Consider the following 27,322-nt stretch of genomic DNA (forward strand, 5'->3'; position numbering starts at 1 on the left):
TTTTTCTCCTCAGCTTGCGCAAAAAATAAAAAAAATAAAAATACGTGTTGAGTAAGGAAAGGTGACCACATTGCTTCAGGGTGACTGTTGTCACCTTCCCCCCCCCTTACACACACACACACACACACACACACACACACACACAAAGGTGCAATCCTAGATTGCATTGACAGAGGGGTAGAATCGAGATCACCTGAGGTATTAAGTACCGCTTTATAAAAAGGCTTAGTAAGGCCACCCTTGGAATAACGGCATCCAGTTTTGGTCACCACAGACTTACAAAGAGGTTGTGGCTTTGGGAAAAAGTGCAGAGAAGAGCAGCTAAAACGATTAAAGGCCTGGAGACAAAAAAAAACTATGAAGGACGGCTGCAGGAATGAGGTATGTCAAGTCCAGTGAAAAGAAGGACTGGTGTGTGTGTGTGTGTGTGTGTGTGTGTGTGTGTGTGACACGATAGCAGTCTTTCAATATTTGAGGGGCAGCCCCAAAGAAGAGGGAGTCAAGCTACTCTCCAGAGCGCCCGAAGGCAGGACAAGAAGAAGCAACGGATGGAAACGAATCAAGGAGAAGGAGCAACCTGGAGCTAAGGAGAAAATTCCTGACAGTGAGGACAATTCAACAGTGGAATAGCTTGAAGTTGTGGGTGCTCCATCCCTGGAGCTTTTCAAGAAGAGACTGGACAGAATTTTTTTTTTCCAGAAACGGTATAGGGCAGGGGTAGGCAACCTCGGCTCTTTTATGACTCATGGACTTCAACTCCCAGAATTCCTGAGTCAGCTATGCTGACTCAGGAATTCTGGGAGTTGAAGTCCATGAGTCATAAAAGAGCCGAGGTTGCCTACCCCTGGTATAGGGTCTCTCCTGCTTGAGCAGGGGGTTGGACTAGATGACCTCCAAGGTCCCTTCCAACACTGGTTAATTCTGTTCCGTTCACGTTTTGTATAAGGACAAAAAAAAAAAAGAAAGGGAAAAAAAATCCTTCCTCTCCTATGAGGTGAGCCGCATTTATTTTTAATTTTTAATTTATTTTTTTTAACGCCGTGGGTGAGTTCCTTGGTCTTGCAAAAGCGACGCCTCGGGACGATGTCGCCTCTTTCGTTCCTTCTGGTATCCTAATTTTACTTTTCTTCGGGCGGAAGGAATTTTTCGCCACGTCGTTTTCTCTTTGACCCGGGTGGAAAAGTCCGCAGATCTGCTCTTAAGAGCGATGGGAAACGAGGAGAGGCTGAGCAGAAGCTGGTGAGAAGCAAACTAGAACTAAGGAGAAATTTCCTGACAATTAGAACAATTAACCAGGGGAACAACCTGCCTCCAGAAGTTGTGACTGCTCCAACACTGGAAGCTTTTAAGAAGAGACTGGACAGCCATTTGTCTGAAATGGTATAGTAGGGCTTCCTGCCTGAGCAGAGGGTTGGACTAGATGACCTCCAAAGTCCCTTCCAACTCTTAGTATTGTTGTTGTTGATTATGATGGTTGTTGTTTCTCCCAAACTGACTTGCTCTGTCTGTCTCCCTCTCTACACCATAAAATCAGGTCTCCATGCCTGGCTGGGGGGATTCTGGGAGTTTGAATTTAATTTAATTTAATAATATTTCTATACTGCCCTTCTCCCTGAGGACTCAGGGCGGTTCACAGGGCAAAAGTAGAATACAAAATACAAATATTAAAAAGAAATTAAATGATTGCCCAAGTTTAAAACAATTGATATACAATTATAAAACCCCAAAGATAAAATTAAGAATACAAAAAATAAAAAACCCCACCAATCCCCATCAGGCTAGGCCGGCTTGTACAAACAAAAACGTCTTGAGATCACGACGAAAGGAGCGAAGATCGGGCGCCATCCGGAGCTCTACCGGTAACTGATTCCACAGCTCCAGAGCGCCCACAGAGCCCGGAGCCCACCCATCTTAAAGTTTCTAAGGTTGGAGACCCACCCCCCCGTCTCTTAAGAGGCTAAATATCAATAGGGTAGAAAAACCTGTGCGATTGGCATCCCCCTGGTTGCTCATTCAGAAATGACTTTGCAGCGGTGTGCGTTGTGTGTTCCCAGCCGTCGGCATCCACGAAGCCGTTCTGGGCCTCCAAACCGTATCATACTTCCCGAGTCTTACTAGTCCACTTTGCAGCGGTGTGCGTTGTGTGTTCCCAGCCGTCGGCATCCACGAAGCCGTTCTGGGCCTCCGAACCGTATCATACTTCCCAAGTCTTACTAGTCCACTTTGCAGCGGTGTGCGTTGTGTGTTCCCAGCCGTCGGCATCCACGAAGCCGTTCTGGGCCTCCGAACCGTATCATACTTCCCAAGTCTTACTAGTCCACTTTGCAGCGGTGTGCGTTGTGTGTTCCCAGCCATCGGCATCCATGAAGCCGTTCTGGGCCTCCGAACCGTATCATACTTCCCGAGTCTTACTAGTCCACTTTGCAGCGGTGTGCGTTGTGTGTTCCCAGCCGTCGGCATCCACGAAGCCGTTCTGGGCCTCCGAACCGTATCATACTTCCCGAGTCTTACTAGTCCACTTTGCAGCGGTGTGCGTTGTGTGTTCCCAGCCGTCGGCATCCACGAAGCCGTTCTGGGCCTCCGAGCCGTATCATACTTCCTGAGTCTTACTAGTCCACTTTGCAGCGGTGTGCGTTGTGTGTTCCCAGCCGTCGGCATCCACGAAGCCGTTCTGGGCCTCCGAACCGTATCATACTTCCCGAATCTTACTAGTCCACTTTGCAGCGGTGTGCGTTGTGTGTTCCCAGCCGTCGGCATCCACGAAGCCGTTCTGGGCCTCCGAACCGTATCATACTTCCCGAGTCTTACTAGTCCACACGTTCAGCTTCCCTCAAAGAAGCCAGGATATTGGGGTGGTGAAGGTGGAGACCGCTCCAAGGGGAGCATTCTTCACCGACACCCCCACCACCACACACAAATCCTGTGTGGGAGGCTGAGTAAGGAATCCAATCTCAAACCTGCTGAGCAACTGCGTTGGAAAGGCAGGTGCCCTGCAGGGCGGAAAAAAAGTCTTATTTTTATGGTGGTTTTGAAATTTCCTCTGGCCACTTCACGTGTCCAGTGGAAATCTCCTCTCCTCCTTCCTTTCTTCCTTCTCCTCCTCCTCTTCCTCCTCCTCCCCCCCCCTCCTGCTGAAAACGGCACATAGCCAGGGCCACGAACGGGCAGACCACGCCTAGCCCAAACAGGAATGCTCGCAGCTTCTCTGTGGGAAACTCAGCCAAGTTAGGGATCGAATTCAGAAGAGGATGACGGTCAGTTGCGGGACAGCCAGCCCCAAATTAAAACAGCCGAAAGCCCACGCGGGGAGGGTGGCGTTTCGACCAGATGCAAAGCTGCTCCTTGCCACGCTGAGAAGAACCGTGTCGTGCCGCTGCTGCTCCTGCTGCTGCTTTTTTGCTGGAAAAGCCACTTTCCCTGGAGCTTGGCCGGAAAAAGCCCTTTTCGCTGGAGCTTTGCAGGAAAAGCCACTTTGGCACTGTTTCTGGTCTTGGCGAAAAATTGCCTGGGTGGGTCTCGGGCACCATGCCGCACAACATGTGAGTGTCTTAACTGGGTTTCGAAGCCTGCCGGCAACCTGCCAGCAAGGTGGTGGTGTCGCTTCCACCGGAGGGGTGCTGGCAGGACGTGACAGGTGGCCCAATGCTGCCACTCGGGGTTGGGCTGTGCTGGGTTCGAGGGATGCCAGCTGCCTCCCGATGCCCACCTTTGGGCTGCTGCCGCCGCCTTCAAAGTGAGGTCAAAGAGATTGGCTTTCCCCTTTTGGCATTCCCTACCTAGAGGGATGGGCAACCGGGGTAGTTTGACAGCCTGGGGACTTCAAGTCCCAGAATTCTATGCAGGCTCAGGAATTCTGGGAGTTGAAGTCCGCAGGTGGTCAAGGGCTTATAATTGCCCAACCTTGCTCTACTTTGGGGTACTTATGGGGGGTGGAGGGGTGAAGGGAGAGGAGGCCTGGGGAAGCTATGGGGAAGCCCATGAGTCTGGGACATGTTTGGTATGCTGTGTGTGGGTTCTGGAGTCCTGTCCTGGATTCGATTCCTTTCCACTTCCCTTTCCTTCCCTCTTGTCCCTTCCCTTTTCCTTCCCTTCCCTTCCCTGGAATATGCTATTACAAACTCTTAATAAAACCAAAATAGTAACCCCTGTTACAGAAATAGCTTTTCTCTATTAAAAATGTAAAACGCTGAGGCTGCAACTTGTAATTTTTGTACTTTACCTCACCAAAAAAGGAAAAAAAAAATGGAAGTCATTCTTCTCTTTTTCTTTTTTACCCTGAATTCCTTTTTTTTTTTCTCCCTTCCCCTTCTGATCGTTGTCTCTCTTGGTATTTTATGTTGCCATAAATTCTAATTTTAAAAAAAATATCTTTTTTTAAAAAAAGAGTGAGGCTTGAACAATCCCTTTCTCCCACGCACCTGGTGCTATACTTCCCCTAACAAGTGCGTATCTCTTTTTCGCCTGTCACAATCCAACACAATTTCTATCTCCATTCCATATCTTGCTGTGCCTGTCCTCTCTTAAAAACGGTGTTCGGTTTTTCGGAAACAGAATCAACCCTTTCTCCTAGTCCAGGAGTAGGCAACCTCGGCTCTTTTATGACTCATGGACTTCAACTCCCAGAATTCCTGAGCCAGCCACGCTGAGGGAAAAGGGAGAGGTTTCCAAGCTGAGCCATGCTGGCTCAGGAATTCTGGGAGTTGAAGTCCATGAGTCATAAAAGAGCCGAGGTTGCCTACCCCTGTCCTAGTCTTTCGTTGTGGCCTTGGTATAGTTGTGTGTACCTCTTTCTGTTGTGATGCACATGCTCTTCTGTGTCGGCTTTCATTTTCAGCCTTGTAGGGGGGGGGGGCGGGGGGGTTTCCTCGACTTAACAACCAAATTGAGCTCAAAATTTCCCTTGCTAAGCGACACAGTTGTCGCGGGTGTTTAGTGAATCCCTGCAGTTTGTTAAGTTAGTGACACAATTGTGAAATGAAATCCCTCTTTCTTGTTGACCGTCCGAAAGTCGCAAAAGGTGATCACATGACCTGCGGACATTGCAACCGTCAGAAGTACACGCCAGTTGCCGAACGTCTGAATTTTGAGCGCGTTTTCGCGCTTAACGACGGTCTGGTCCTAGGTCACTTTTTCCAGTGCGCCCTTGTAACTTCGAATAGTCCTGTGTGTGGGGAAAAAAACCGGTCCCAAATCCCTGGCACTGCGACCGTCGTAACTATGAAGTCAGTTGCCGAGTGTCTGAATTTTGATCATGTGACCGCGGGCATGCCGCAACGGTCGTAAGCGGGGAAAAACGATCTTTGAATCCCTGGATTCAACACTGGAAGTTTTAGAAGAAGAGATCGGACAACCATTTGTCTGAAATGGGATAGGGTTTCCTGCCTGAGCAGGGGGTTGGACTAGATGACCTCCAAGGTCCCTTCCAACTACTACTACTACTACTTCTTCTTCTTCTTCTTCTTATTATTATTATTATTATTATTATTATTATTATTATTATTTATTATTATTATTATTTTAGTTGTAAGTCGAGGACTACCCATATCCTTTTTTAAAAATTGTTATTATTGTTTTGTTTTTCTCTTAAGAACGATTGAGCTGCATCGAACGGTGGGGTGTTAAACTCCCAACAGAGAAGGGAGTCGTGGATTCTCACCGTGTGGTCTTCTTTTCCCCCCCCTCTTTTCTCCACAGACCATCCATGAGCTCAGATTTCCAGCATTACAGTTTCAGGATGCCAAACATTGGATTCCAGAATCTGCCTCTCAACATATACATCGTGGTCTTCGGCACAGCAATCTTTGTCTTTATCCTCAGCTTACTTTTCTGCTGCTATTTGATCAGGTAAGAAACAAACAAACACACACACACACACACACACACACACACACACACACACACACACACACACATATATATATATATATATATATATATATATATATATATATATATATATATATATATATATATATATATTCTTTTTTTGAGTTTACTCAAAGAAAGTTAAGCGCAGTATCAAGATTTTAAGGCTGTAAGTAGATTTAGGAGTTCAACCGCTTAAATCTTAAGTTCTTTTCCCCTCTTTCGCAAGGCGTGGGAAACTTGACATTGCTGGATTATACTGATCAGCACTCGGTTGGCGAGAAGGTTGTACGTTAATCTTCTCTCTTTTTTTCTTTTTTAAGACACTTTTTGATGTTGTTTTTTTGGATTTAGTTAGTTATTTACTTATTGTCCTTATTTTATTTTATTTTATTTTAAAGCATTTTGGCCTTTTGTATCTTAACAAACACACCCGTCTGAGCTAAAACGTGCTCAGATTATCTGGGCCCAATCAAAATCCACTGCAATTTTTCGCCAACCTTTCTGCAAGTAATCCTTGACATACGACCACAGTGGAACCCCAAAATTTTGGTTGCTAACCGAGACATTTGCTAAGTCGGTCTTGCCTCGTTTTGCGGCCTCTCTGGCTACGGTTGTTCAATGGACCGCTACGGTTGTTAAGTGAGTAGCCCAGTTGTTAAGTGAACCTGGCTCGTCAGAAGCTTGCAAAAGGGGATCAAGTGACCCCGGGGAGGGGAAACGCTGCGACCGTCGTAAATACGAGACAGTTGCCAGGTGTCCAAATTCTGAGCATGGAAGACGCTGCGACAGTTATACTTGTGAAAAACAGTCGTAAGTCACTTTTTTCAATCCCGTTGTAACTTGGAACGGTCACTAAATGAAGTGTTGTAAGTCAAGGGCTACTTATAGTTACTTTCCGTTTCAAAATACAATTCCGGATTTACGGCTAAGTCATAAAATACAACTAAGGATTTACAGCCTCTGCAAATGTTTAAGCAAGTCATTAAGGAGCCTTACCATATTTCCCCGAATATAAGACCCAACCGGAAAATAAGCCCTAGAGTGATTTTTTTCAGGATGCTGGTAATATAAGCCCCACCCCCAAAATAAGCCCCGGTTAAGATTGTCAGCCAGATGGACGCATTTACTACCATATTTCCCCGAGTATAAGCCCTAATAATCCCCAGTTAAGATTGCCAGGCAGAGGACACATTTGGTACCGTATTCCCCTGAATATAAGCCCTAATTGGAAAATAAGCCCTAGCGTGATTTTTTTTGGGACGCTGATAAGCCCCACCCCAAAAATAAACCTGTTAAGACAGACACATTTAGTACGTCCATTGCAACCAATGATGGACATATTAAATTATAATAATATATCGCTAAATATAAATAAGTGATATTATTGACATTTATTTGAATAAATGTAAATTGTTGTACATGGAAAAAAAATAAGGCATCACCTGAAAATAAGCTCTAATGCGCCTTTTGGAGCAAAAATAATAATATAAGACCTGGTTTTATTTTCAGGGAAATACGGTACTTGAGAGTTCAGGAATTTGGAGAGGTTTGAATGTTTGGCTCAGGTTATTTGTCTTCCTCCTTCACATTCTTGGGGATGAGTGAACACTTGTTCAAATTCTTGAGTTGGGAAGTTCTCATTGTTTGTCTTCAACCTACTCAGGGCAATTGATTGCTTTGAGAAAAATGGCAGTTAATCTTCGAAACCCTAGATGTGATTGCGAAGTTAGTCTTGGGTCTGATTGCAAAATTGCAAAGTTAGTCTTGGGTCTAATCCAAGACCTGGGTCTAATTGCAAGGCTAGTTTTAGATCTAATTGCAAAATTGTAAAGTTAATCTTCGGTCTAATTGCAAAATTGCCAAGTTATTCCTTGGTTTAATCCTAGAACTAGGTCTAATGGCAAAGTTAGTCTTGGGTCTAATTGCAAAATTGCAAAGTTAGTCTTGGATCTGATCCAAGACCTGGGTCTAATTGCAAGGCTAGTTTTAGGTCTAATTGCAAAATTGTAAAGTTAATCTTGGGTCTAATTGCAAAATTGCCAAGTTATTCCTTGGTTTAATCCTAGAACTAGGTCTAATGGCAAAGTTAGTCTTGAGTCTAATTGCAAAATTGCAAACTTAGTCTTGGATCGGATGCAAGACCTGGGTCTAATTGCAAGGCTAGTTTTAGGTCTAATTGCAAAATTGTAAAGTTAATCTTGGGTCTAACTGCAAAATTGCCAAGTTATTCTTTGCTCTAATCCTAGAACTAGGTCTAACGACAAGTTAGTCTTGGGTCTAATTGCAAAATTTCAGTTAGTCTTGGGTCTGATCCAAAACCTGGGTCTAATTGCAAGGCTAGTTTTAGGTCTAATGGCAAAGTTAGTCTTGGGTCTAATTGCAAAATTCCAAAGTTAGTCTTGGGTCTAATCCAAGATCTGGGTCTAATCGCAAGGCGAGTTTTAGATCTAATTGCAAAATTGTAAAGTTAATCTTGGGTCTAATTGCAAAATTGCCATGTTATTCTTTGCTCTAATCCCATAAGTAGGTCTAATGGCAATGTTAGCCTTGGGTCTAATTGCAAAATTTCAAAGTTAGTCTTGGGTCTGATCCAAAACCTGGGTCTAATTGCAAAGTTAGTCTTGGGTCTAATTGCAAAATTGCAAATTAGTTTTAGGATCTAACCCAAATCCAATCCCACCTGCGCAGGGCAATTGGATCATTGTTTTGCGAAAAATGGCCAAGTCAATTTTGGGTTAATCCAAACTTTGTCTTAAGAGGAAGTGCAGATGGGTGATTGGGGGGGAGGGGCAGGATTGTAGCAGGGGTCCCGCTGAAGTTGTTTGGGGAATGATTGGGTCACTTATACTTTTGCCTCTGGTTCGCAAAGTCCCGCATTTGGCGTTTCGAAGAAGAGGGGATTAAGCAAGCATTGGTAGCATAGGCACTCTCGTCAGTTGGCTTGCTTCTTGCTTCAGAGGCAGTTTGGTAAGTTGTGCTTGCTCAGTGTGCGACTGCACAACGGAGGACCAAGATAAAGCAAAGCAAGCTGCACCCCATCGTGGAACAGGTGAGGAAGTATAAAAGAAAGCCTTTATATTTAGCAGGTACAACAGGGGGAAAAATGCACGTTTCATTGCATTCTAATCCAGATGAGCTTCAGGTTCCTAAGGTCTTGGGACTTGGATAACTGACATTGTAGATCTGGCCTGTTTTGGAAAACCCAAGAGAGAGATTTTGAGTCCTTCCCCCCAATGGATGCCAGCTCCAGGGAATGAGCCTTTTTGGAGATGACCACTCTCTTCAAAGCCAGTTTGGAGATAAGGATGGGCTTTCTCCATTAGAACGTTGGAAAGCCGCAAAAGCCAGCTTGTTAGGAAGAAGTAAAGCGTCAAGTGTTCTCCTGGAAGGTTGTAGGATGTGTTAGTGAGATGATGGTTGTTGATCTTGGGAGGTTGGGCTTTTTAGTCTTCCTGGAAGACTAAGACTTAGAAGCTTCTTGGAGTTGATGGGAGGAGCATTGAAGCAGAAGTGGGCAGAAGACGAGAAGATGATGGAGATGAGATGGAGAAGGAGACGGAGATGAGAGGGCGGAGGAGAGGATGAAGGAGAAGGTGATGGAGGTGAGAAGGGGAAGTGATGGAGGATGAGGAGGGAGGAGAAGGAGATGGGCAAGGAGATAGAGATGAAGGAGAAGGTGATGGAAATGAGATGGAGGATGAGGAGATGGAGAAGGAGAGGAAGGAGATAGAGATGACGGTGATGGAGATGAGATGGAGGATGAGGAGAAAGAAATGAAGGAGGAGAGGGAGATGAAGGAGGAGAGGGAGGAGATAGAGATGAAGGAGAAGCTGATGGAAGATGAGATGGAGGATAAGGGGAAGGAGATGGAGGTGAGAAGGGGAAGTGACGGAGGATGAAGAGAAGGAGATGGGCAAGGAGATAGAGATGAAGGAGAAAGTGATGGAAATGAGATGGATGATGATGAGATGGAGAAGGAGAGGAAGGAGAAGGAGATGAAGGAGATAGAGATGAAGGTGATGGAGATGAGATGGAGGATGAGGAGAAAGAAATGAAGGAGAGGGAGAAGGAGATAGAGATGAAGGAGAAGGTGATGGAGGATGAGGAGAAGGAGATGGAGAAGGAGGGAGAAGAAGGAGATGGGCAAGGAGATAGAGATGAAGGAGAAAGTCATGGAAATGAGATGGAGGATGAGGAGATGGAGAAGGAGAGGAAGGAGAAGGAGATGAAGGAGATAGAGATGGAGGTGATGGAGATGAGATGGAGGATGAGGAGAAAGAAATGAAGGAGAGGGAGAAGGAGATGAAGGAGAAGGTGATGGAGGATAAGGAGATGGAGAAGGAGATAGAGACGAAGGAGAAGCTGATGGAGGATGAGGAGAAGGAGATGAAGAAAGAGAAGGGAAGACAGCTGGTTTTGCTCATGGGGTTCGTATCTAGAATTTGGAAGGGCCCAATCCCAAAGCTTCAGCTTCAACCCACACTTGTTGCTGCTTGCAAGTTCTTTTTTTTTTTTTTTTTTATTGAAAAGTTTTATAAAATACAATTTTCCTTTAAAAAAAAAAACCCTTCCCCCTCCCTCCTCCCCTCCCTACCTCCCCCCTATCTCCCCCCCTCCCCCTCCCCCTCCTCCCTCCCCTACCTCCCCCCCTCCACTTCCCCTCCTCCCCCCTCCCCCCCCGACTTCCCAGAGCAAAATACAAGGTATATATCTAAAAGGCAATCATAAACAATCATATACTAACAATTATAAACTCTAAAATCCATCACTCTCTAGCTTGTATATAGTAAACCAATCCTTAATAATACTAAATATATATAAAAAACTAAAATAAAAAAAACTAGCATCATTCCCATCTATGTTCTTCCACAATTCACTATTACCTTAACATATTCTCATTTGCACATTAATAAATAGTTCTTACACAAATTAACCCACATTAACCCACAGAACTTTCTTCCTCTTCCTCTGTAGTAAGTTGTCCATTAATTCCAAATTAAAAAAAAAAAATCTATTACCATACATAGCATCCCAAAACTTTTTTTTTTTTTAAAAAAACACAACTACCACTTAACTATAAATATTTTGTGGAAGTTCCATAGATTTCTACTGGTCTTATTTTTTTTTCTTTTTTGAGCGTTTTAAGGCAGCACGCGTCACCCTCTGTTCTCTAAGATCATCCAAAAGAGTTGCAGCTTGAACTCCTCCTGTACCCTTCTCGTCTATCTGTGCATCTTCATCCTCTTGATGTTCTCCTTCTCCAGATCCCTCTGCAGCTTCCAGAAGTGTTGATGGGGTTACTTCCAAGACATTATTATAAAAATCATGCGCTTGCTTCACATTACTCAAACAGTATCTTTTGCCATCATACATGAAGCTCAACCCAGCTGGGATCTCCCATCTGAACCTTATATCTCTTTGCTTGAGCTCTTGCACAAGAAATATAAAATCCTTCCTTCTCTTTAAAATCTTTGGAGGAATTTCTTTTAAAACCAAAACTTGTTGACCAGCAATCACAACTTTGGTATCGTAGGCAGCTTGTATAACTTCATCTCTAATTTCCCTTTTTACAAAATAAACCACCACATCTCTAGGCAACTTTCTCTGTTTAGCAATCCACGAATTCACACGGAACACTTTGTCCATACCTTGTTTTAATTCAGATGCTGGATGGTTCAATACTCCCTCAAAAGCCTCAGAAACCAGCTGCTTTAAATCTTCCTTAATATTCTCTTTTAGGCCTCTAATTCTCACAGCAAACTGCATCTGGTAAAATTGGGCCAAGCTCTGTTCACTGTCAATTTTGTCTTTTAAATCTTCAATTTCCAATACTTTTGCTTCTAATAAAGCATTCTTTTGAATCAAGTCTTGCACTTGATCATCCAGCACCTCCACACATTTAGCAACTTTTTGCACTGAGGACAAAATGTCTACCTTCATTTCTCTAAGTTTCTGTTCCATCCTTTCTTCCATTCTCTGCTCCAATTTCTCCAATTTCTCCTCCATCTGTAGAAATTTAACACCCATTGACTCCAAAATTAACTGGGTATGTTTTTCAAGATCCTTCGATGTCAATACATCAGGAGAATGCAACGCCTGCAGCAATGATTGTTGTTGCACCGGAGAATTTCCAGCACTCCGAAAAGTTCTAGGGGGAGGTTTCGCCGCCATCTTTTACTTACAATTGTGACGCACTTTCACTTTAAGTTTTAAGCAAAGTCCATCAAGCTTGAGAGTAAAATAAAATCTTCATCATCTCTTCATCTTTCCCTCTTGTACTGCTCTGCCTGCTCTTTCCCTTTCATAGTCTCTCCTTCAAGCAGGGATGGTCGCAGACGCCTGGCTCTGCTCCATAAAGTCCGGAGCAGAGACGCTGGTCAGCTGGGAGCAGCCCAGGCTACGGGGGAGTTCAATCCTTCGGCCGCCCAAGCTCCAAGCTCAGGCGGCCCCGGCGAACTCAACCCCCACCTGGGGGCTCACCCCCTCCTCTTCTCCCGAGGAGGGGGCTTCAGATTCGCCCGAACAGCTGATCGGCGCTGTTTCGGGCGAAAAAACACCAGCTGAGCCGCGGGCAGCCCGGGAAGGCTCCCTCCGTCGCCGCGGAGCCACCGGAAGTCCCGCTGCTTGCAAGTTCTAGGTCAGAGGAAATCTTTCAAAAGCAAATCCAGATCCAACCGAGACGCTCAAATTTGGTCCGTTCTGTTGCAAATGGCCTTGCACACCTATAACTGCCACCGGTCTCTCTTTTAATGAGTCTGAAGCCTCTTCAGCTATTTATAAGAGTCGGCTCCTGTGGTATTTCATCACGAGGTCTCTGCCCAAAGGAGCATGTTCTGGTTTGTTGTTTTTTTTTTAAAAAAAAACATAATTCCGTGTTAGGGTATGGAAGAAGACAAGCACAAAAGTCACCGACTCGGGAGGCTTTTAATTTTTTTTTTAATTTAAAGATTTTTTTTGTAACAAAAAACTCTTTACCTATTATCTCAACCTTCGTAGCCTCTTTGTACTTTGTGGGACTCCAAAGCCCATTATACTGATTATTCACTTTTTGCATCTTGCAGTCAGACTGACGCTGTCTTCTGTGTGCTTTTCCTTTCTTTCAAAGCCGAGTGACTCACACAATTACTTACTGGGATCTTTCTTTACTGTTCTCCAAAGTAACATCTACGTTGCACAGGTGCGGGAAAACGTTTGGTGCTCCCTTTGTCCTGAAGAGTCACAAGTTTTTGGCAGGGTGCGGGTGCATTTTTATGCCTGCAAGGGGAAAACCGGAGCCGCGAATTCCATTTACGCTTAACACGGAGTTTATACGGATCGGACAGTGCCAAAAAGCGGTCCCTTATTCTTTTGAGGACAGTCTTCTGCCTCCCCACCAGCTCCTCAGCCGCGCTTATATTTCTTCTCTCAGGAAGAACTTGTACATTTTGGGTGCCAGAAACTTTTGCTATCTCACTGGGTCCCCTGTAACCTGAGATAAGAAAGTTAGGAGGTCCTTGGTGCTCTCTGAGCTGGGTGGTTTTCTGGCAGACGTTTCATGACCCAACTAGGTAACGTCATCAACGCTAGAAGGGAGTGGGGATTGTGGAGAGGAGGAGGAGGAAGAGGAGGATGATCATTGGTGCTCTCTGAGCTTGGCAATTTTCTTGCGGATGTTTCATTACCAAACTAGGTAACATCATCAGTGCTAGAAGAGAGTGGGGATTGTAGGTTGAAGGGGGAGGAGGAAGAGGAGAATTGTGAGGTCCTTGCTGCTCTCTGAGCTGGGTGGTTTTCTTGCAGATGTTTCATCAACCAATTAGGGAATATCATCAGTGCTAGACGGGAGGGGATTTGCAGGAAGGAGGAGGAGGACTATGGAGTCCTTGGTACTCTCTGAGTAGTCCTGCAGATGTTTCATGACCCAAATAGACCACACCATCAGCCCTAGAAGGGCTTTTGCAGAGGAGGAGGACAAGAACAAGGACCGTGGGGCCCTTGGTGCTCTCTGAGCTTGATCGTTTTGTTGCAGACATTTCATGATCCAACTAGGTTACATCATCAGTGCTAGAAGGGAGTGGGGTTTGCAGAGAGGAGGAGGAGGACTGTGGGGTCCTCGGTGCTCTCTGAGCTGGGTGGTTTTCTTGCAGATGTTTCATGACCCAACTAGGTAACATCATCAGTGCTAGAAGGTAGAGGAGGAGGAGGAGAAAGAGGAGGATTGTGGGGTCCTTGGTGCTCTCTGAGCTGGGTGGTTTTCTTGCAGACGTTTCATGACCCAACTAGGTAACATCATCAGTGCTAGAAGGTAGAGGAGGAAGAGGAGGAGGAAGAGGAGGATTGTGGGGTCCTTGGTGCTCTCTGAGCTGGGTGGTTTTCTTGCAGACGTTTCATGACCCAACTAGGTAACATCATCAGTGCTAGAAGGTAGAGGAGGAAGAGGAGGAGGAGGAGGAAGAGGAGGATTGTGGGGTCCTTGGTGCTCTCTGAGCTGGGTGGTTTTCTTGCAGACATTTCATGACCCAACTAGGTAACATCATCAGTGCTAGAAGGGAGGGGATTTGCAGGGAAGAGGAGGAGGAGGACTATGGGGTCCTTGGTACTCTCTGAGTGGTCTTGCAGACGTTTCATGACCCAACTAGATCACACCATCAGCCCTAGAAGGGGATTGGGTTTTGCAGAGAAGGAGGACAAGAACAAGGACTGTGGGGCCCTTGGTGCTCTCCGAGCTGGGTTGTTTTCTAGCAGGTGTTTCATGACCCAACTAGGTAACATCGTCAGTGCTGGAAGGGAATGGAGTTCGTACAAATGGCTTGCCGTGTCGGTATTAATGGGAGTTTTCCTGGTGGCCCCTTGATTAGACTGTTGTTTATACAGTTTTGATTATTTGTTTAGTATTCATCTCGGTGTTAATCTCCGCTTAGCTGGGTGTCGATAGCTGGCCGGGAGGTATTTTTACCTTTTTGATTGTCTCTTTTGAATGGCAGGTAGCTGCGGTTTATCTCTATGTGCTTGTTGATGACCGATTTGTCTGAATGCCAAACTTCCAGGAATTCTCCGTTGTTTTGGGGACTTGGCTTCATGTAGGATGCTCGGTTTCCCAGTTGAAGGAACGCCCCCCCCCCCCCCAAGACTACTCCCAGGGCAAGCCATGAGCAAGTTACGCTAAACCAAGAGTTGCTTTGAATGAACATGGGTGAATCCATCTCTTCTTCAGCCAAGAGGAGAAATTTTAAGACTCCCACCCCCGTTCTTTTTCTTGCCTGTCCACATCTTGCTGCCTACAGCAACAAACCATGGCTAATAATGATGGCTAGTTTCTCTGATGACACATTTGGAAGATTGAGTTCTTCCTGTGGTTGCAACCACAAAGCCACATCACTGATTTTTTTGGAAATTATGCTCAGAGGGACGAGACCGAGATGAACTGTTAACGTTTTTCTCCTTGTTTCCAATGTGCTGTTTGTGTGTGTGTGTGTGTGTGTGTGTGTGTGTGTCCTTTTGCATATATATATATGTATGTTTATATTTGTTTTTGCTTTCCAGATTAAGACATCAAGCCCATAAAGAGCTTTACGCCTACAAACAGGTAAGGCCGGTCTCCCCTTCCCTTATCCAAGTAATTTACAGTAATTTCTCATTATTTGGGGCAGTTATGTTCTATTGGCTTGGTAAGATCGCACTTGGAATATTGCATCCAGTTTTGGTCACCACGATGTAAAAAAGGCGTTGAGACTCTAGATAGAGTGCAGAGAAGAACAACAAAGATGATCAGGGGACTGGAGGCTAAAACATACAAAGAACGGTTGCTGGAATTGGGTATGTCCAGTTTAATGACGAGAAGGACGAGGGGGGACAGGATGGCAGTCTTCCAATATCTCAGGGGCTGCCCCAAAGAAGAGGGAGTCAAGCTCTTCTCCAAAGCACCCGAAGGCAGGACAAGAAGCAACGGATGGAAACTAATCAAGGAGAGAAGCAACCTAGAACTAAGGAGGAATTTCCTGACAGTGAGGACAATTAATCAGTGGAACTCTTTGCCTCCAGAAGTTGTGAATGCTCCAACACTGGAAGTTTTTAAGAAAAGATAGGACAACCATTTGTCTGAAATCATATAGGGTTTCCTGCCTGAGCAGGGGGTTGGTCTAGAAGACCTCCAAAGTCGCTTCCAACTCTCCTATCCTATCCTATTCCTATCCTATCCTATCCAAGGAGATCACTGGAGGTTTTCAAGAAAAGATTGAACAATCATTTGTCTGGGATGGTATAAAAATAAGAAAAGATTGGACAACCATTTGTCTGAAATTGTATAGGATTTCCTGCCAGAAGGCCTCCAAGGCCCATTCCAGCTCTGTTATTCTATTCTATTCTATTCTATTCTATTCTATTCTATTCTATTCTATTCTATTCTATTCTATTCTATTCTATTCTAATTATTATTCTATTCTATTCTATTCTATTCTATTCCACTCCACTCCACTCCACTCCACTCCATATATTCTATTCTATTCTATTCCATTCTATTCCGTTCCATATTTTATATTCCATTCCATATATTCTATTCTATTCTATTCCATTCCATATTTTCTATTCCATTCCATATTTTCTATTCTATTCTATTCTATTCTATTCTATTCTATTCTATTCTATTCTATTCTATTCTATTCTATTCTATTCTATTCTATTCTATTCTATTCTATTCTATTCTATTCTATTCTATTCTATTCCATTCCATTCCATTCCATTCTATTCCATTCTATTCCGTTCCATATTTTATATTCCATTCCATATATTCTATTCTATTCTATTCCATTCCATATTTTCTATTCCATTCCATATTTTCTATTCTATTCTATTCTATTCTATTCTATTCTATTCTATTCTATTCTATTCTATTCTATTCTATTCTATTCTATTCTATTCTATTCTATTCTATTCTATTCTATTCTATTCTATTCTATTCTATTCCATTCCATTCCATTCCATTCATTATTCCAGTCCTATAATTATTCTATTCTATTTTATTCCATTCTTATTTCTATCCTATCCTATCCTATCCTATCCTATCCTATCCTATCCTATCCTATCCTATCCTATCCTATCCTATCCTATCCTAGCAGAGTAGTGCTGGTACTGTTATCGCTGGAGGTTTTCAAGAAAAGATTGAACAATCATTTGTCTGGAATGGTGTAAAAATACCTTCCTTGGGCAAGGGGTTGGACTAGAAGACCTCTAAGGTCCTTCCCAGCCCTTGGATTCTATTATTCATCTCTCTCCAGCAAGGACAGAACCACTGGGTGACTCTGCATTTCTCTTATAAACAGAATAAGCAAGAAGGCCTCAGTGAGGGAGCCACATCCATCTGCCACCAGATCCTAAACTTTAAAACATCCTTCATTTAGTCAACCCTGGATTTCAACTCCCAGAATTCCTCAGTCTAACATCACTGTTGCTGAGAATTCTGGGAGTTGGTCCATATGTCTGGAGGTAGACTTTCTGCTTAGGGAAAGTTTTTTTAAAGACTTGGAAAATTCTGGGCTTGTATTCTGGGCTTGTTTTGTTTTGTTTTGCAATGCTAGCATTCCTCCACCAACCTAGACTACTGCAATGCTCTTTACATGGGGCTGCCCTTGAGAACCACTCGGAAGCTTCAGCTGGTACAGAGTGCAGCTGCACGAGTTCTTTTGGGGGTCTCCCGATACTCCCATATTACACCTCTGCTCCGTGAGCTGCACTGGCTTCCAGTTACCTTCCGAGTGAAATTCAAGGTGATGGTGATGACATACAAAGCCCTACATGGCATGGGTCTGGATTACCTACGGGAGCACCTACTGCCGGCGTCATCGTCCCTCCGTCCGGTACGTTCCCACAGAGAGGGCCTCCTCAGGGTACCACCGGTCAGAGAATGTCGGCTGGTGACCCCCAGGGGGAGAGCATTCTCGGTGGGTGCACCAATCCTTTGGAACCGCTTACCAGCTGAACTCCGGATGGCCCCCGACCTCCGCTCCTTCCGGCGTGATCTAAAAACTTACCTATTCGAACAAGCCGGCCTGGCCTGATGGATTTGGGTTTTAAAATTATTTAACTAATGTATTCTTATTTTATTTCCCTGTACACCGCCCTGAGTCCTTCAGGAGAAGGGCGGTATATAAATCAATCAAACAAACAAACAAACAAATAAATAAACCTATTCTTTTATTTTCAGGTTATCCTAAAGGAAAAAGTCAAAGAACTCAATTTGCACGAGGTAAGCTGGTCTTTTGGTTGCTTAAACTACCATTGATTAAGATCTCAGCCTCGCAGGCTAAACCGTACGGTGAATGATTGAGGGAAATAGATATTTCTAGTCCAGGGGTAGGCAACCTTGGCTCTTTTATGACTCATGGACTTCCAACTCCCAGAATTCCTGAGCCAGCATGGCTCAGCTTGGAAACTTCTCCCTTTTCCCTCAGCGTGGCTGGCTTAGGAATTCTGGGAGTTGAAGTCCACCAGTCACAAAAGAGCCAAGGTTGCCTACTCCTGGCCTAGGCCTAGGCCACTTTATGACTTGTGGACTTCAACTCCCAGAATTCCTGAGCCAGCCATGCTGAGGGGAAAGGGAGAGGTTTCCATGCTGAGCCATGCTGACTCAGGATTTCTGGGAGTTGAAGTCCACCAGTCCTAAAAGAGCCAAGGTTGCCTACCCCTGGCCTAGTCTAACAAGAAGGCCAAGGGGGTGACATGATAGCAGTCTTCCAATATTTTGAAGGGATGCCACAAAGAAGAGAAGGGGGCCAGCCTCTTCTCCAAAGCACTTGAAGGCAGGGCAAGAAGCAATGGATGGAAACTAATCAAGGAGAGAAGGAACCGGGAATTAAGGAGAAATTTCCTGACTGTGAGAACAGCTAATCAGAGGAACGGCTTGCCACCAGAACGTGTGGGTGCTCCATCACTGGAGGCTTTTAAGAAGCAACCGTTTGTTTGGAATGGTATGGGGGTGGACGTGAAGACCTCCAAAGTCCCTTCCAAGCCTATTATTCTATGTTCTGTGTTCTGTTTTGTTATAAGTCAAGCTCCACCTCCATTGTCACGTCCAAATCTTCATTGTAATTTAGCCTGCATTTGGTGTCTTGTCTGTCGTGTAATTTATCTCTTATCATCTATCTATCTATCTATCTATCTATCTATCTATCTATCTATCTATCTATCTAGTCTATCTAATCTATCTCTATCATCCATTCATCTATATGTAATCAATACCTATCATCTTTCCATCTTTCTCTCTCTCTCTACATACATACACATACATACATACATACATTTGTTGTTGTTGTTAGTTGCGAAGTCGTGTCCGACCCATCGCGACCCTATGGACAATGTTCCTCCAGGCCTTCCTGTCCTCTACCATCTTCTGGAGTCCATCTAAGCTCACATACAATGCATACATACATACATATATATGCTGGTGATGACCTATAAAGCCCTAAATGGCTTGGGTCCGGGTTATCTGAGGGAACACCTGCTGCCGGCATCAACTCCCATCGTCCTGTGCGCTCCTACAGGGAGGGCCTTCTCAGGATACCGCCGGTTAGGGAATGCCGGCGGGTTATTCCCAGGGGAAGAGCGTTCTCTGTGGGCGCGCCGGCCCTATGGAACCAGCTCCCCATGGAACTCAGGACTGCCCCCGACCTTTGCTCATTCCGCAGGGACCTGAAAACTTGGCTCTTTGAGCTGTCTGGCCCAGGCTGAGGGGTTTTAATTTTTATTAGGCTTTAGTTTTACATTTCGGGGACTTTATTTAATTAATTGTTTTAATCTGATTTTAATTTTTGTATGTTTGTTTTAATCTTCCCTGTACACTGCCCTGAGTCCTCCGGGAATAGGGCGGTATAGTATTTAGATTACCTTGCTAGGCCCCAAACATGGGACAAATCTTATTTCCTGTTTCAGCCTAACCCAAAAACAAATTTACACAAATATGAGCTGCCACTGCTGTGACTACTGCCTGTGGATGTCCTTGGGTTAGGCTGAAACAGGAAATAAGATTTGTCCCATGTTTATATATATATATATGTGTCTATCATCTAATCTATTTCTCTATCATTTATACATCTCTACATCTATCCATCCATCTCTATATATCTATCTATCCATCCATCTCTATATCTATCATCCATCTCTATCATCTATCCATCTGTCTCTATCTAATCTCTTATCATCCATCTCTATCATCTCTCTCTTTCTCTATCACGTCCGTCTTGTCTACCTGACTGTCAAATGTAGAAACCCACCGTCTTATTCCCCATAGCAAAACCATGGAGAATTCCTGCCGCACAGCCAGTGGGATAAGGTCTCCATCAAAGGAGGCTTTAATCTTAGCTTACGGGGCGATGTCGTCACCCAGCTGACCTTGACTCATTTTGAAAAAGGAGGCATTGATCTGGGGCGTACTCAGACAGGAAACCCATTAGTAAAATCCAGAGTTGGAAATAAGATTGCGAAGTTGGGGGGGAAAAAAACATTGTCCGATGACTCTAGAGACTTCTGGACGATACTCCTGGCCAAAACAACCTCCACGGGTGTTTATGTTGTTGAGTTCAACTCCAGGTTGGTTTTCCGTTTTACTCCAAATCCGTCGCAGTGCCCAGAAACACTTTTAAAAGTAGGATTACAAATTTGAGAAAATTCCCAGCAAGTTTAAAAATAAAATAATAATAATAATAATAATAATAATAATAATTAATAATAATAATAATAATAATAATAATAATAATAATAATAATAATAATAATAATAATAATAAAAATAACAATGAATCATTTTTCCTCTGAAGCTGGGGGAAAACCCTATTGCATTTCACCCTAGTACCGGAAATGTAATTTTCATGAGTTTTCCCAAGCTTTTCGATGAGTCATATTATGCCCGGTAGGTGTTTTCATTGTGTGCAAAAAAGAAAGCAAGTTTCCTAAAAGAGTTATCTTTTTATAGATGCAGGGAGAATTTCCCTCAAAGACAACTTTAATGGAATTATTTATTCATTTCCCAGAAAATTCCTTTTGGCTGTTTTGTTAACATCCCCCATCCCTTCTTGTCCCATTTCTGTGCTTTTTGACATTCCCTTGCAAACTCTGGTTCTCTGTGAAATCATAAGACAAGACTGATTTTAAAAAGCAAACGGAGGGAGGGAGGGAAGGAAGGAAGGAAGGAAGGAAAGAAGGAAAGAAAACAGGAAGGTCAGGAAGGAAGGAAGGAAAAAGAGAAAGAAAAGAAAGAAGAAAAGGTTGAAGGAAGGAAGGATCTACAAAAACTGTCTCTTATTACAGTTAGTCCTCCTTACAAACACAATCGAGCCCAAAATTTCTGTTGCTAAGCGAGACAGTTGTTAAGTGAGCCTTGGCCCATTTTACGACCTTTCTTGCCACAATAGTTAAGCGAACCACTGCTGTTGTTTAGTGGCACCGTCGTTCAGTAAGTCCGGCTTTCCCATTGACTTGGCTTTTTGCCAAGGTCGCAAAGGTTCGTCACAGGACGGTCATGGGGGCACTGCGACCGTCACAAATAGGAATCAGTGGCCAAGCATCCGGATTTTGATCCCCTGACTGTGTGGATGCTGCTGCCTCGGTCCTAAAGTGTGAGTCGTTTCAGTGCCGCCGTTTTCATTTCGGTCACTAAACAAAACCGTTGTAAGTGGAGGACTACCTGTATCTTCGGATATTTCATGACCTGGCCTGTAATCCTGAAATTTCTCATCCCGTTGGGAACCACAGCTGACCCTGCTTAGCTTCCAACCTCAGACACAGCCAGGCAGGCCTTTATGGTTGCCGTGTCGGCCATCTTGCCTTGTCCCCTCAGATGTTCCCACATATCTCCGCAAAGGCAGGATATCCTGTATGTACGACGGCTTTTGAAAAACGTTTCTTTTTCTTCCTTTTTCTCCCCAGATCTGTGCGGTTTGTTTAGAAGAATTCAGACCCAAGGATGAACTGGGAATCTGTCCGTGCAAACATGCGTTCCATAGAAAGTAAGTTCAGATCGGCTAGGATACGGATTTCCAAATTTGGCCACTTTTTAAGATTTGTGGACTTCCAACTCCCAGCATTTCCCAGCCAGCCGTGCTCAGACTGTCAATCCTTTTTTGGCAGAGGCTCTCCAAATTTGGCAACTTTGAGACTTGTGGACTCCAACTCAACTCCCAGAATTCCCCAGCCAACATGTGAGCACGGGGACGTTCAAAATTTGGGCACTTGGTAACTGACCTGCATTTATGACAGTTGCAGTGTCCCGTGGTTGTGTGATCACTATTTGCAACCTTCCTGGTGTTGGGATTCCTCGCCAGCCTGTGGATCCGACAGCTGAGTCTGAGGACTCAGAGGAGGAGGAGCCTGGAGTGACATTAAGAGTCAGACATTAAGGCTCTGAGTTGCTCCAAGACTTATAGTTGGACGAGGAGCCCGGCCCCTCTACTCGCGCTCAGGCTGAGACACAGCTCTGCTGGGAGCCTGAGTTGGACGGTGATGAGGAACAGCTGGGACAAATCCAGGAAGCACGAAAGCGCCGGCAAGAGAAGCGAGTAGGACAGAGGAAGGCAATGGGGCGGCTCCAAAGGCAAAGGAGAAGGCGTTAGGGAGCCACGCCTGGGCTGAATTATAAAAGGGGAGGTGTGGGAGGTGCTGGTTGACGAAGGCAACTATTCGTGTTGAGGATCGAGTTTGTGCGGACTGGGTTTGTTTGCCTTGGACATTGACTCAGGTCTGTGAGAATAAAATGGGTTGGTTTTGCTTGAGGTTCCTGCCTGCTTGTTGGAAAAGGGGTTTCCCCTTGTGAGCCTAACAAGGACTCAACGTAGGCTGGGACAGAACAGTTGGGTGATTTCTGGCAAGCAGCGTCAGTGGGGCGGGGACGGGACACTGGATTCGCTTAACAACTTTTGATTCATTTAATGACTGCAGTGATTCACTTAACTGTGGCCAGAGGGTCGTAAAATGGGGCGAAAGTCACTTAACAACCTCTTTTGCCTAACAGTGAAAATTTGGGGCTCAATTTTCATCCTAAGCCAAGGACTTATCTGTATTCCACCTTTATTATTTTTACAACTAACTCACAAGGTGGCGAACACATTCCCACATTAAGCCACCCAAAATTATCCTGTGGTAAGATTGGAGGCCAATAAATTTAATGATAGGTAAACAAAATATCCAACATGCCTTCCGCAACCCACCCTGTTCAGATAACGCCACTTTTTCCAGCCACGTTTTTGTCTTATTCATCGCTTTCCTAAAGTGGCACGTTCAGGATAAAAACCTCTCTCTAATCTACCACCGAATCGCTTTGCTTGTGATTGTTCCCCATCCAGATTCCAAATGGCAGGTAGTCCTCGACTTGCGACAATTCATTTAGTGACCGCTCAAAAGTTGCCACGGCCCTGGCCAAAAGCGACTCGGGGCCATTTTTCAGACTCAGCGACCGCTGTAACATCCACAGGGTACACAGGATCAAAACTGACCCACTGGCTCATATTTACGACGACGGTTTGCAATGTGCCGGGTCCTCCTTTTGTGACCTTCTGACAAGCGAAGTCCCTTTAGGACCGGGTTGCTGACTCAACAACCGCGGGGATTTACTTAACGGGTCTGGCAAGGAAGGTGGTAAAAAATGGGGCCGAGTTGACTGGACGGATGCAGAAAGTTTGGGCTCTGTTGTGGTTGTAAGGCGAGGAGTATCCATAAAGCTTTTTTTTCTCTCTCTCTTTTCTGACAGATGTCTCATTAAATGGTTGGAGGTCCGGAAAGTTTGCCCCCTCTGCAACATGGCCGTCCTGCAACTGGCCCAGCTCCACAACAAGCCGGATCACCCTGGACCCCCCCAGGAACCTCTGCCTGGGACGGCCAACCTCGTATAGCTTCCCCCCGGCTCCCCCTTTGTCTTCCCTAATGGACTCCAATTCCCACAGAGACTCGCCACTCTCTGTCCCCGCTACTCACGGTTTCGGAGCGTTTTCCCGGACCCCCTTTATCTCATGAAACACACCCGGGATGCATCGAAGGGGAACAGATGCTCCAACGAGGGAAATACCAACAAGACGGAGCTTGCAAGGACGCAGGAACGCCGGCGAGTCTCCCGTTTTGTCTCCTTAATTTTTTTTCCTTTTTTTTTTTTAAATACATGCACTTTATCAAGGTCAGCTGCCGGGCTTGGATTCAAATCAGGCGGCCAGCAAGAAAAAGAGAGAAAAAGACTCCAAAGATTAGGAGACTGACCTGGAGAGCAAGCATCCATCTCCACACAGAGAGAGAGAGAAAGAGAGGCCATCCACGTGGGGAAATTGTGGATTTGGATTCCAGCCGTTGGGATGATTATTATTTTTTAAAGCAAATTGCTTCGTGAGTCCCGGAGCCGAAATGCAGCAAGAGAATCCTCGTCGGAAGAGGAGACAGGAATAGGAAACAATTTTGTGCAGTTCGTCGTAATTCCTGCCGCCTCTGGATCAGTTAACGGAATACCTTCAGAGGAACAGGGTTTGGTTAAAAGACGAGAATGGGGAGGGTGGTCTGCCCTGAATTGTGGAGGGTTAGGTGGGGGAGGCCTTGCCGATCCATCCGAGCCTCGGGAACGCCTGGTGGAAAAGGGAAGGAAGAGGTTCTCGCCAACGTCGGCTACTCCAGGAAACTCTGAGGAACTGATGAGATCCCCTTTAGCCAAAGTACATTCTTTGGACTTTGCAGGGACGATGCGACAGGCTGCGACCCGTCTCGTTCCCCGAATGTGAATCCTTCTCGAACGGTGTGCCAGCACAGAACGGCGTCCTCCGGATTAGTGTGGATTTGATTTTTTCTTTTTTCCCCTCCAATGTAACGCGAGATCTGTTTTGGGCCCCGGATGGCGTGTTTAACGGGTTTTGCAAAAAAAAAGAGTCATAACAGGCAGATTTGGGTGGGAAGCTTCCAAGAAGTCTAGAGCGACGGTCATAAAAAAAAAAGTCTTTCCAGCCCTGCCTTAAGATTGCACACGCTGGTCAGCCAGGATGGAAAATAAATAAAAGGTGTGAAAGCCGGTGGAATTGTGAACACGCCCTCATCGTGCCTGAAATCCCACGATATTGTTAAAAATCGTGCTCTCCTCTTGGGCAAAAATCAGCCAGAACTTGTCAGATTTTAGCAAAACATTTGGTTTGAGTTGGTGGGCAAGAAGCTGGGATGGCTTCTTCCCGTCGCACTTATATCCCCCAACCTGGGGACCGCCCGGCATGGGACTACAGCTCCCAAAAGCCTGGCCCTTCTAAAACGTGAGAATTCTGGGAACAGTGGCCCCCAAACATCTGGAGGGCAGCTTAGAGCCACAAGCCACCGAAACACAAATGCTTCCTTTTCCAAATTTTATTTTCGCTCACAAAAATCTGGACTTCCATCCGACTTACGCACTTTGTTGTTCTTTCGTTAAGAAGGAGGTCAGTCGAGACAAGACTGATGGGGGAGTTGACCTTAGTGAACTGGACTTCTTGAAAATACCTGCATGTGTTAGAATGAGCACGTTTCTAGACCTCATTGTCCCTGTGAAAATGTGGATGCTGGTCCGTCGGGTGCATTTCATAACAACCGAGGTTTGGTCCCCCCTTTTTTGTGAGGAGGTGTTATTTGTCAATTGTCTCAAATTGTTCGGAGGATGCAAGGAGGGGCTCCTTATCCAGTATTACAACGATCAATGTGATTTTTCTAATATTGGCATATAGACCATCGGCGTCCAACCTTGGCAACTTTTAAGACCTGTGGACTTCAATTCCCTGAATTCCCCAGCCAGCCATGGCGACTGGGGAATTCTGGGAGTTGAAGTCCACAAGTCTTACTGTTGCCATGTTTGGACACCCTGACATAAGACAGTTCCTTCAAGCCCACATATAGTAAGATAACTTCCTGATTTCTGGCACAAATTTTGTGGAGGTGGCGATAACGGTGGAGGTGTACAGATTTCCTTAGAAGATCCAGGTCCAGTTGTGACCCTTATGTTTTTTCTCCCCCCATCATTTTGTAAATTGTGTGACTTGAGAGTTTATGAACCTTAGGGATCCGACCTGGATTCACAGACGCATTTGTACACTAAAATTATATATATATATAAGGGATGCGGTGGCTCAGTGGGTTAGGACGCTGAGCTTGTCGATCAGAAGGTCGGCAGTTTGGCGGGTCGAATCCCGAGTGCCGCGTAACAGAGTGAGCGCCTGTTACTCGTCCCAGCTTCCGCCAACCTAGCAGTTCGAAAGCACGTCAAAATGCAAGTAGAAAAATAGGGACCACTACGGTGGGAAGGTAACAGCGTTCCGTGCACCTTTGACGTCTAGTCATGCCGGCCACATGACCACGGAGACGTCCTTGGACAAGCGCTGGCTCTTCGGCTTTGAAACGGAGATGAGCACCAGCTCCTAGAGTCGGAAACGACTAGCACGCACGTGTGGGGGAAACTTTACCTTTTATGTCTGTGTGTGTGTATGTATACACACACACACACCCCTAAATTCTGCAGAATTTTTTTTTAAAGGAAAAGGACAAAGAAAACAGTTGCTGGGGTTTTATTTTATAAGCTCTATTTTTGTATATTTAATTGCTATTTTAAAATTCTAATGCCTCTTTTTTGCTAATCACAACTCTTCTTAAAAAAAAAAGCAGGGCGGGGCGGGCGTTCGCATGTGATTTGACTTGAAATGTAAATAAAGAAGCAAATTTTGGACATGACGGAGCTGCAGAATCTGTACAGCAAAGCCGCTTTGGGATAATCCGCCAGGGATAATCTCCCTCCGGTTGTGGAAAGAGGTGAGGAGGCGGAAGGTTGCTGCAACGCGGATTTCCGGACAAAAACAAGGGGTTCCCGGCTTAGTAAGAGTCGTATTGGGGGGGGGGAGAAAGGAGGGGAATTCTGCTCGCATAGTAGTACCTCGGTCATCTTCCTAGCGTTATTCCCACTTTATGGCCTCGTGGGCAAAACTGCCTCCAAATGAAGGAGAATATTTGTGCCTCGGGGTTGGAATGGGGGATCCTTGGTGCTCTCTCTGAGCTGGCTTGTTTCCTGGCAGACGTTTCATGACCCAACTAGGTAACATCATCTAGAAGGGAGTAGGGTTTGTGGAGAGGAGGAAGATGACTGTGGGGTCCTTGGTGCTCTCTTGAGCTTGGTTTCCTTGCAGACGTTTCGTGACCCAACTAGCGCTAGTAGGGAGTGCTGTTTGCTGTCACGTTTATATTAATGTGCATATAGACATTAACAACATCTGCAGACGCTGCAAAAGAGACAACCAAAACAAGTTCCAAAGTGAGACTCCAGCACCTCCACACCAGCAATCGGCACCCAGATCAGCATAGATTAACTCCAGGGTTGACTTCGGACCAACAGTCAAGGAAGCAATACCCCGAAATCAAGAAACCGCCAAAGAGTCATGAGTAAGCAGCCTAAGACTGCCCTCCCACACGCACCCCCAAACAGGCAAGGCACCAGAATATAGAGACGGCAAACCGCA

At 45.1% G+C, this 27,322-nt stretch overlaps 1 protein-coding gene across 2 annotated transcripts in view; it reads left to right on the forward strand.

Annotated features, from left to right (window-relative positions):
- RNF24 (ring finger protein 24) overlaps positions 1-26,115 on the forward strand; it is a 64,805-nt gene extending 38,690 nt beyond the window's left edge. For both annotated transcript variants that reach the window (XM_083367212.1, XM_083367211.1), the window contains exons 2-6: positions 5,695-5,844; positions 15,391-15,433; positions 18,047-18,088; positions 21,762-21,841; positions 23,578-26,115. In XM_083367212.1, the coding sequence (XP_083223338.1) occupies positions 5,702-5,844; positions 15,391-15,433; positions 18,047-18,088; positions 21,762-21,841; positions 23,578-23,719 (450 nt within the window). In that variant the 5' untranslated portion in view covers positions 5,695-5,701 and the 3' untranslated portion in view covers positions 23,720-26,115. The remainder of the gene's footprint in view (positions 1-5,694; positions 5,845-15,390; positions 15,434-18,046; positions 18,089-21,761; positions 21,842-23,577) is intronic.
- Positions 26,116-27,322: the final 1,207 nt, after the last annotated feature.

The sequence above is a fragment of the Vipera ursinii genome (genome assembly GCF_947247035.1).
Source record: "Vipera ursinii genome assembly, chromosome: 7".
NCBI classification, from domain to species: domain Eukaryota; kingdom Metazoa; phylum Chordata; class Lepidosauria; order Squamata; family Viperidae; genus Vipera; species Vipera ursinii.